The sequence below is a fragment of the Coloeus monedula genome (genome assembly GCF_965178545.1).
Source record: "Coloeus monedula genome assembly, chromosome: 16".
Classification (NCBI taxonomy): domain Eukaryota; kingdom Metazoa; phylum Chordata; class Aves; order Passeriformes; family Corvidae; genus Coloeus; species Coloeus monedula.
In genome coordinates this window covers 613,572-624,989 of record NC_138796.1, presented here as the reverse complement: position 1 = coordinate 624,989, position 11,418 = coordinate 613,572, and the positions used below count along the sequence as shown (strand labels likewise).

The following is an 11,418-nucleotide window of genomic DNA, read 5'->3' as shown; positions in this document are numbered from 1 at the left end:
ACTGCCTAAAAAACTTACCAGGAAACTCTTCATAAACAGTGTAATAAATATCCCTCTTGAAAATAATGAGTATTCCTCTTTGAAAGGAGGAACAGGCAGTTTATAGAAACTTCCCAGAGCAGCACCATAAACCCCATAATCACTGCTCTGTAATTTCATTTTTCAGTAGTTGTGAATGTTTTTAAGTAAATGAAGGAGTAAAATCCCTCATAGCACCTGGTATGTGATTACCTTCAAAAGATGAGTTTGATTTTTAAATGCTGCTTTGGTATTGTGCTGCAAACATTCCCACTCCTTTCATTCTCATTTTATGTTAAGCCATCTGTTTTAAGTTAGCAAAAAAGTCATTATGGAAAAAACTGTCTTTTTTTTTTTTTCTAAAATTAACATGGCTTGTTTTGCCTGCCATAATGTAACAGACTCGTTGCATGGTGAGCTATGGTTTAACTCCCATTAAAAGGAGCCTTTTTCTAGCAAGCATTACTTTTAATGCTGTATTCCTTCCTGTATGACTACTTTTATGTTTAGTATTTCCTTAGGTGGACAAAGAAAAAAATCCTAATTCAAGTGGTTATTAAAATGGTTTGTGGTGCTATATGTATGCTACAGAAAGCAGATTGATCTAAATAGAGAATGCCATTTTACAAGAAATTTCTGAAATGCCACTTCAGGATGTTATTTGAGCATTTTTTTGACATGGCTGTCAAAGCACTATTTTATGTCATGGCATGGCTCAAGTTTCAAGTCAGTCTTTCAGTTATTGAATTTGAAAGTGAAGAATTGCATTCTGCCAGAAGAGCTGTTCTGTGTCTTTAAGGAAAAAACCAACGAACTCCTCTGTTGGTGTAGATGGGATGAGGTGAGTGGCTGCAAGAAACTTGGTATTAGCTGCAGTCATCTCCTCTGGTTTTGTGATCAAGCCTGTTAAAATCCACTCATCTCTGTAACTGATGAGATTTACTTGTTAGGTAATTAGTTTAAACATCTCTTGGTGTCTTACCACAATTATTTCAACCTCCCATGAAGTGTTGTTGCAGAAAACTGCCTCTCCTTAAGAAACTACTAAGGCTGTAAAGAAAGCCAACTTATTCACCTCTGAGACCAAGCTGCTGCCAAGGCTGTCAGGATCCAGGCTCAGCTGCTGCGGTGTTCTCAGGGTCCCGTGTGAAGTGTTGTGTGTACGTGGAAGGGAGAGGAAGTTTTGGACTTGGAGTAGTATTTTTGATATGATCCTGTTTGAAAGCAGCCTGCTTGCCTGGCTGTTTATAGGATGGATGGGATCATGTGAAACAAGATGCACTTGGTAACAATGGTACCATTTATGCTGGGGTGGAGGAGGATTGTTTTGTTCATTTAAATAACATGACTGCCCTCTTGGCTTGGCAATTCTTTTGATACTCAGGTATGTTGGGACCCTTACATTCTCAGTGTAGGGCTGGGACCTGTCTAATCTGTGCAGGCTCTGGGCTGTAGTGAGGTTCCAAAGTCATCTAGGAGCACAATGAGATTGGCTTTTTTGGTGGGTTTTCTTTTTTTTTCAGTGAGAAAATCCTTTATTTCTGTAGCATCTCTAACTTACCTAGGCATTACTCCTTTCTTGCAGAATAGTAACCTCATTCTTTTTGAAAAGTGTAGCAGCACAGGAGCTGCATCCCACTCTACTCCACAACCAACTTTTCCTTCAGTAACAGGAAGAAACAAATGCTTAGTATAACACAGCAGCTTAGTTTATTTGGAAATATGTTTAACTTGGAAGAGATTCAGTAGGCCTAGGGGGAAGGTACAAGAGAACCATTTGCTGGTGGAATTGGTGATTGGTACAAATAGCACTTCAGCACTTTTGTTTTTCTCAGTAGACCAAGGTCCTTTCCTGAACATAGGCATATTTACCAGTGTGTCAAATCCACCTTACACATTCTTCATTTTCCAATGCCTTGCCTTCTTTCTGAAGTGATAAACAGCCAGGATTTCCAGAAGAAATGCTGGGTACTTCAGTCAGTCACGGTCCCTCTTTGCAGACAGGGACTGATACCTGAAAATCAGCTCTGAAATGATGACAGTTACTCCATATAGTCACCTAAAGATACTCTGCTGATTTTATACATGGGGATTGTATAATGTGTCATGTTCACAGCATCATGGAAGATACAAAACCCCTGGTTGTTCTTGGGATATTCAGTGATTTAGTCTCGTTTTTAAAAATACGGGTCAAGATTTTTACACTTAATTTCCTCCCAAGTTTAATTTGTTTAATTGCAGTCATTAACTCTGCTGTGTTCTAGATAGGAAACACTAAACCAGTGTTGAACACAGTTGAGAATCTGACCTTACAGTCTAAAAAATCCAGGACTTTATTGCTAAGCACCATCACTGACCCACTTCTGAAGGAACCACTGGTGCACTGCAGGCAAGCTGTTCAAATCCACCCAAATAAACACAGAAATGAAGCATTTGCTAATTAAAAACAAAAACCAGCATACAGAAAACCTTCCAGCTGAGCCAAGCAAGAACTTCTGAAAACGAAGTCCACTCTTGTTAACACTGCTGGAGTCCAAGTCCCTTTAGGGCATCGGCTACCAGTGCTTAAATGTATGCATATTGCACATTCCTACTTGCTGTGTTTCTCCTTGGTTTTAATTAAAGGAGATGGCTCTGTAGCCTGGTTATGAGTGTTGCTTCCCAGGAATGTCTAACTCTATTTCTTGCTACTGAAATTTTTTCATGGAAGCCGACATTGTACTCATTTCACTTTATTCCCAAGTGACTGCAGATTCTGTGCAGCCTCTAGGGATCACCCCAGTCAATCATCAGCACAGCCTGGGATAAACACTATTGTGCAGGAGTCCTTCTGGACCCTTAGTGGCATTCACAGCTGATCCTCCTAAGGCTTAAAGTTTGGTGCTTCACTACAGCTGTTTCCCTGACTTCCATTTGCCTTTATTAATGATACTGAACATCTGCCTCTTGTCTTAAGATACTGACAGTTCCTGATGTCTTAAGGGGGCACCGGCAAAAGGCTGTGGAATTTTACAGAAGCCAGTGGGTGTTTTCTTTCCCTCCAGTGTGTATTCTCTCCCCTAAAAGCAGTTTTCCCCATAACTGTGTCAATGTGCACAGGTGCCATGCAGAGTCCAACCCACACCAAGTACAGCTACAGAGCTTAAAGCTGAATGTCTCAACAAGGATACAATAACTATATATGACAGCCAGATTTTGTTCTCTTTCCTGCATCTTTGGTCAAACTAATTAAAGTGCTTCATGTCTCAGTGGAAACCCTTTGTGTTTTTTCCTCTTTGATCCTTAAAAGTTAAGGTACTTAATGACATGGGTTCTTTGTCTCAAGTGAGTCTGCAATACTGAAATTACTCTGGAAATGCAAGTGTTTTTCATAAGATCAGTCAGTGCTAGCGATTAGGTTTTATTTGTATAAGAATAGTCTGAGTTACTTTAGATGGTGTCTATTGCCTTCAACCTTAACAAGATACTTTTTCTCTCTAAAAAAATAACTGTTTGTCCTTTTGGGGAAACTGCTGTTAATTTTTTCTCCTTTCCTATACTGTGGTACCTTGGTATATAAGCACACACTTCACTTAGCTGGCTTCACGAAATGGAAGTTCCTCTTGTAAAACTTTATTTTAGGAACTTTTTGCTATCTTTTGTTATTTCTAAGCCTGAGATTGTCACACTAGATCCATGTACGTTTATTTTACTATTGACACCTATCACAGTACATTTATATGGAATACCATCACACAGACAAACCAGCTACTGACAGCTAATATAAAGATACTAGATTCCACAAAGCTTAATCTGCATAGAGACCAGAAACACACTTAATGGTGAAACACAGACGAGTATTTCTGTATTTCCCTTAATTTTAAACCCATTTTGTATAGAATGTGATCTTCCTGCCACAAATACCTACTTCTGTATTTGTATATTTGTCTTGTGGCAAATTTGTCTTGGGTGGCTTGTGTCTTCCTATGCTTGATAGTTTGTATTTCTTGTGGTCAAAAGATATACAATTATTATTTGTTAAGCATGGTTTCAGTATCAGTTAAATTTTGTTTTCTATTCTCCCAGCAATCTTCCAGTGATGTGTAATAGCCTACTGCACGTAGCTTGTAAAAATGGACAAAACCCTGGGTGAATATTTCTGTGACTTCATGGGAGGTGGCGATCTAAAACAGAAGTGACACAACCTTGGACTGCCTCATCTATTTGCAGATTACCGTAGCTGTGCTTTGCTAATGCTTTGCCAGGGATTTATTTCCCCTGGTGCAAACAATATTAATTTGACTTGAGTAATTCAGATATTACATGGCATATAAAAATCTGTAGCTACTTGCAGCATCTTTGTCGCTGATCTCATTCTTTAGGAAGAATTTGAAGTGAAACTCCACAGCAAAGTACTTGAACATCACACAGGTTTGGTATTTTATATGCAACATCAGTTATCCTACAGTTGCTTCCTCTATCAATTGTGCTATATATAGCATTGCTACTTGTGGCTTTTGTTATGAAAAGTAGCCAAAATAGGATAATTTGGCAATTTTTGAGTGCAGTTTGTCACAGGGGTGAAAAGTGTACAACATATTCTCATAAAGTTATAGCCTGTTAGAATTGCTGTTTTACACCGTGCTGGATAAAATATAGCCCCTTTTCATTCACCTGTATCACAGGGGTGTTTTTTGTTAACTCTACTGCTGATCTCTTCTGGTCCCTGGACAGCCACTAAATAAATTTCTTTTGTTTTTAGGCATGCATGTAGAGTGATCCATGCAACAGTGAAGAACCTGCCATTGTACAGTCCACAGATTACACTTGTGCCAGCTGCTCTTGACTCCCTTAGCAGGACCTGTTGGTTCCCCTCACCATCCAGTTTCACTCAATGGAAACACTGAAAAGACAAGCAGGGTAGGAAGCCCAGAGCTCTACATGATGTTGCACTGTGTGGCCCCACAACAATCTTTAATAATTGCCAACCCTGCCTTGGCAATGGTGGGCTTGCTTGGAGGAGGTTCTGCCTTCTTTTCTGCTGGGCTGTCTGCAATGTTCAAAACAGGACACCATTAGAACCAAGAGCTGCTCAAAATGTTTCTTCCTACTTCTGCCTTAAAGGGTGCAAACCTTTCCCGCCCTCTCTCCACCCACCCTGAATTTTTCAACTCCGGTTTGAATAACAAGCTTTGGTGTATTTGAAACTGCTCAGAAAGTCTTATCTCGTCAGGGAAGGGTGTTAAGAGGGGCTAAAGAATCCATACATCTCAAAGGGAGGGTAAACTTGCATCTGGTTCACAGCAGGTGTCCCTTTTCACAGCCATGGGGTCAGATAATGGGTCCTTTCACGAAGTCATTTCACTGTTAACTCCCAACAACAAAAGGAGCTGAAGAACAAAAGTATTGCTAAAATTTATTCTCTCATCAACTTGGATGTTGTAATTAGGAGAACAAGATAAAGGTAGGTTTAAATTTTTCAGGGTGAGAAGAATCTTTTTATCTCTTAAACTGCTTTTAAAAGCAATGACAAAATAAACTAACAAAGGAGATGAGTCATGCTCCCTGTGACTAAGGGGGTATAAATAATTAGTGATGCATCTTAAAATGTCTCTTCTCAGCCTTGTACTTGAACTTCACAGTCATTCCAGTCCCTCTGGAAACTTGAGCAAGATCTTGATCTGTACAAAATGGCAGAATATTTGATAAAAACCTCTTGGGCTGGTGGACCAAAGTCCATTTCTAAGACGAACACTGCTCTCACTTGACTCTGCCTAAGAGCTCATCTTGAGACAAGGCAAAATCAACCTGTGAACTTCTAGAGCTCCTGCTGTGACTGTTCTGTTTGAAAGTTGCAGCTAAAAGCTTCCAAGGCTTCACACAATATACTTAGTCTCTCAGAAACCAGTGTGTTTGCCATTCTGATTACAAGTGATTTGGGTTGGGGTGATTGAAAAGCCTATTTCTGATGGTAATAAGTAAGAAATTTGGGTCAGCTGTGGAAGTTTACAGTCTTTTCTCTAGTTTCCATCTTGACTGCAGTAAAACAGGTAACCTTTGTTTCACATATTCAAGCATGGATCTGAGGAAGTTTTTTTCAGTTATTTTTGCAGAACCAGATAGGAAAATGATTAACAAAAATCTAACTGCTTAGAAAAGCAGGTTGTGGCACTGTGTATACAAATATACTTTGCATATTTAAAACATACAAAGCAATTTTGAAGTGGCCATATGTTAAACTGAACTTAAATTCAGTTTTAAGGGGTAGTTTGGTAAGGGGTAGTTGCTGACACACTGTGTTGCTTCTGGGTGATCTAGCTAGCCTCACCTAGCTTTTGCCAGAGGCTGGCCTTTGAAAGTGCTCTTTTAATCAATTGTCTTTGGAGTTTTCCCTTTTGTCCTTGTTTTTTTTTCCTTAATGATTAGGAACTCACTCGTAGGAGACTGTGTTGCTTTGTCTATGGGTTTTAACTTGGTGCGAAGGAACTCGGCCATCTCTCTGTCTTCTTCTTTTTCCCTGGTGGAAAGAAGGAAAATAAATGTTAGAGGAATGACAGTTTTCTCTGTAAATGGGACAGTAGAAGCTAGAGCAGCTAGGATCAAGTCACTAGTAAACAATTAATTTCTTTGCTATTTTTAGAAACATTTAATTTTGCCACATATTAAAAAGCAAAATATTTGCCTAAATGAAAACTGCTGCTGAGGCTTTTGTAATTTGCACATGGGGCTCAGTGAGAGCTCTGGGTTCAGTTCTAGCTCAGGCTGCTTGTCAGCTGCTGCCTTTGGCCAGCTCTCTTTGATCAGCTGCAGGACTTTGGCAAAAGCTTTGCTTTGTCCTCTCCTTGCTTGCTTTGAATTTAAATGTGTTGGAGGAGATATTGTCATTTTGGATAAATGGATTGAGTGTTTTCTGTTGAAAGAGAGGGGGAAGCAAGAGCAAAACTGACTCTTTGTAGAGTGCTGATCTCAAAAAAAAGATCGGGTTTGGGAGCTGGAAGTGAACTTTTGAGGAAGACTTTCTTGGCAACTTTGGGCTAAGCTACTGAGATGAAACCCTTCAGAACTTGCTTATGTCTTAAGTTAGGTAGGGTTGTACTACTGAGTGCTTTTTAATTGGTTTGGGGTTTTTTGTTGTTGTTTGGGTTTTTTTGCTATGACAAGATGGGAATAGTAGTAATCAACCCAAGCACATGAATAATTAAGAAACGAGGATTCTAGATGTCAACAAATATGCCCCTTGTAGAATTCCATGTCATGTCTACTTCTTACGTGGATTGCCTGGTAGCAGCAGAAATCCTTTTCTTTTAAATGGTAAATGCCCAGACTGTTTCTGGTAGGAAAATAGGAGACCAAAGCCCACTGTTATTCATGAGATGACTGAATCATTAATGGGATAAAGAGCCACAGAATTAGAGTAATCTAAAATTTTTTTTTCCTATGGAATGGGGAGGAGGCTTTTAACTTGGTAAGTTGTTTTGAAGGACCAATTCTCTCCCATTAATGTTGATTTAAATTTTGTCACTTAATCTATTGTATTATTAGGCTTGTGGACTGTCACTAATAAGTTCAGTTGCTCTTGGTTCTTACCGTAATCTCTCCACCTCTGCATCATCTACAAGAAAGTCTCTTTTTTGTACCAGTCGATGAATCTTCTGAATCAGTTCATCCTCTCTTTGCTTCTCCATCTTTGTTTTTTCTTTTTCTGGTCAAAAACGAGAAAAGAATGTATTACTTTGGACTCTAGGGAGTGTGAGGGGGTGGTGTAGGACACTGCAGATGCCTGAGAATCAACTGCTGATTGAAGTCAATGGTTTTTCAGACCTGAGTCACCAAAACCCCAGCAAGCCAGGTCACAGCCTCTTTGCTCTCTTCATTTGCTGTTGTTGACTCTGATCAGCTTAATGGTCTGAAGGCTCTGTGGGGTTTGCTAAGCTTATTTTTAATACTCAATTACTCTGCAAGACGTTGCTTGGAATTTTTTTAAGAGCTTTAGCAAGAATACAGTTCAAGATGCTTTATTAAAATCTGATGTACAAACTCCATTTGACCTCAGGCAGAAGGAGATCACACCAAAAGGAACTATTTCTCTGTTTCAAGACAGCTTTGGCTGTTGAAAACAACACTTTTTTTTCTACTCTGACAAGGCAGGTGAGCTGCAAATCCCCACAAATAGCATCAATTGTAACGTGGGGAAAAAAGTGAAAGTTTATTTTCCCTGTGCTTCAAAAATCTGAGTAATTGCTATATGTCCCTGTTAATTGGCCAGTCTGGAATGGCTAGGTTGTCTATAAACAACCATTTTTGTGGCATGAAAGATGTGCCTGTCACAAACTAAAAGTCGTAATTGTTAAGGAGTACAGAGCTGTTGTTTCAGGCTATAAAGCAAATGTATTTAAGACAGAACTCTTCCAACCCACCAAGTGCAGCAGAGATGAGAAAGCCAGAGACAAACCCAAGCTCACGTATTTCTCCGAGAAGCTGAAATTTTTGATCAGCTGTGAAGGCACTTTGTATTAAATCAAGAATTTGGGATTTGGGCAGTAGAACTGTGTTTAGAGAACTACACAATTCAGTACAGTGAGAGCTGATGGAAGAAGAGTGGGCTGCCTGCAGTCTGATGCATCTGAGCTGTGTTATGGCTGCTGATTTAAGTTATAAGACAGTTTAAACAGGTAAATTAATCAGACACTTCAAAACAATTGGTTTTAGTACAGATTTAAAAAAAGAATGCTTTGAAGTCACTGCTTTTTCTTGCTTTGTCTCTTATGGCTAAGGAGCAAGGACCCTCTTCATTTCTGAAGGTAGAAGCTACTTTCTACTTCCTTTCAATCTATCCTTTTCCTAAACTGAGATGTGCTCTCCCATTATATCCTCCAGGAAACTGTCTATAAAATATATTAATATATACTAATATATTAATAAACTACTGCATATTCTGTGTACTAAAAGACTGATTCCCTATCTACTGAAACTGGCTAAACTGAAACTTGTCTACTGAAACCAAGGAGCAGTTCTCTATACAAATCTGTATTCCAACAGGAAAATTTTGGTAGAGATACTGTGAATTAATCCATTTCTGGAATGTGTTTTTCTAGGTTAGGCACATGCTATGTCAGCACTTAGGCAATGCCAGCAGCTGCTTTGTCTTTGTTAAGACCAAGCTGTTGTGATTCCGCCTAAAGATCCTGCTGCTGGAACTACACCTATTTGTTTGTCTTAAGTTTGCTGAGATTTGCAAAGTGCTAAGGAGAAACTGCTGTCTGTGGGTCTCTGCTTGAGACCTTGAGACTGAAAAATCATTTCGAAAAGATAAAAAAAAAAAAAACCAAACAGCAGAAACACCAAAAGAATGAAAGCTGATTAACCCTATCTGTAAGTTAAAAGTCTAGACAGGAAAGCTTGCAGATTAGAAAGGTGAGGCAAGGGGCAGCATTCACAGATACTTTCTAGGATTTCTAATCCCCTCCAATACCATTTGAACAAATAATGAACCAACGGTGTTATTATTAAAAATTTAAAATGTGACCTACACATAACTAAGAAGTATAAGGAAAGAAAAAGTAAGAAATATTATTAATCTATTTCTGTTGGGTGCAAAATGTGGCAAAGTTCTCACACAAGCTAAGAGTGGGTGGTTTCAGAGCAGACCTCTTTCCTGTGTCACGAGTGACCTTCTCTCTCCTTTCTGAGGACAAAGTTGTCCTTCAAAGTTGCACAATAAAACGTGAGGAAGAAAAATGAGGATAACCAAGGCATAGTCAAAACTTGGCCTTAATAGTTAAGCAGGAGCAAATTATTTTTGCAGGGTGCTGGAGGCTGTGCAGTAATATGTGGTGTAAATGGCCTGCTGCAGTTTCTGAGTGTTTTGCAGGATCTGTCTGTATTTTTTTTCTTCAGTAGAGTAGGGCTGTTGTGGATCATCTCAAATGGCAAAGCTGTAGTGAAGTGAAATTCCTCACTGATGCCAGCTGGAGTTTTGAGCCAAGAACTGCAGAACTGCCCCCACAACTCTGTCCCTCCTTCAACTAGTGAATTTGCAGAGATTTATGGCAAAACACAAACCAGAGTTTTGGGCCTTGCTTTTTGTAGAAACCTGTTCTTCTTAATTCTAGAAGGTAGATTTAACTACAGGTGCGACAATGTATTGGTGTAGCAAGGAAAAAATCAATCACATTCACAGTGATGGTTATAAATCCTTCTCCTTTCCCTCTTTTATCTCTGCTATCTCAGCACTTGTCTTTTCTACCTGACAATCTCTGTGCCACTTGGTTCCCTTGAGATTGCCAAGAGAGTGCAAGAAATAAGGAATGTGCTCCTTGTTTGAGTGATATTTGCAGGGTTGCTGCCATGGGAGCAGTGAAATACAGCATGAAAACAAATTTAGTGACATGGAGATTAAAGATGGACAGGAAAATGGGAATTAAAAGTAAGGACTAGAGGAAAGAGATATGAAACTCAACCTTGTGGGGAGGAGATTCTGATTGTTGGGGCATGGGTGGGTGATGCACGGGTGGGAATGGTGCCAGGAACACAAGTATTAACCTAGTACTGGATGAAGACAGCCATTACCTGGGATTGCTACCAAACTCTGCAGCTCTTGCTTAAGGTTCATAATGTCTTTGCACAGCTGGATGTCATCCATCCTGCAGAAACAGAAAAAGCATGGTCAGACATGCAAACTCCACCCTGTGTTGATGGGATTGGCCAGATCTCATCTGAATACATGACCCTGGCCCTTACCTGGGACCTGTGAGCCTGAAAGGCAGAGGGGATCCTGACACTCTTCACTCACCTATTTTAACAGAAAGCAAAGGGTATTTAATACTAAATGCCCACTGAGCCCTTGATTACTTGTCTTATTGGGCTCTAATTTGTGTATAGGTCATATACACTATGAATAATTTCAAATGCCTTTTGCTTTCTTGAACATCAGAGAACATTCTGGAATGGGAACCTGTGTCCTGGGAAAAGACAGGTATGCCATACTGCGCTTACTGCAGCAACAGTTTTCACTAGGGAAAGAGCAAGGGTGAGAACAGCAGAGAGTCTGGAAAGGGGCAGCAGAAGGTGCTACATTATTTGGCACAGCCAGGGCAAGGTTTATATCCCACTACCAGCTTTCTTGGTGACCTTACTAATAATTCAGCCCTAATACCAGAGATCTGGAAACTGTCATAATTTGGCATTTATCTGTTTTTGAGGTCTTGTGCCTTCGGTGAATGTCCTCCACAGTTGATGTTGAATGCTTCAAATCCTTATGTGATATGTGCAGGAAGTCCATCAATGTTAAGACACAGAAGACAGCTTAAAAAAACCCCAAAAATGTAACATTAGCAGAAGCTGCACCTTCAGTTCTCATTGAAACTGCTGCTTCTCCAGAGAGCTGCCATACTGAGTGATTCCCCTGGAAGGTAGCAGCCT

At 39.7% G+C, this 11,418-nt stretch overlaps 1 protein-coding gene across 1 annotated transcript in view; it reads right to left on the bottom strand.

Moving 5' to 3' along the window:
- Positions 1-1,718: 1,718 nt before the first annotated feature.
- BMERB1 (bMERB domain containing 1) overlaps positions 1,719-11,418 on the bottom strand; it is a 47,353-nt gene continuing 37,653 nt past the window's right edge. The window contains exons 3-6 of the mRNA XM_082292477.1: positions 10,567-10,640; positions 7,585-7,699; positions 6,432-6,514; positions 1,719-5,047 (exon numbers count right to left, since the gene is read on the bottom strand). Of these exons, the coding sequence (XP_082148603.1) occupies positions 4,935-5,047; positions 6,432-6,514; positions 7,585-7,699; positions 10,567-10,640 (385 nt within the window). The 3' untranslated portion in view covers positions 1,719-4,934. The remainder of the gene's footprint in view (positions 5,048-6,431; positions 6,515-7,584; positions 7,700-10,566; positions 10,641-11,418) is intronic.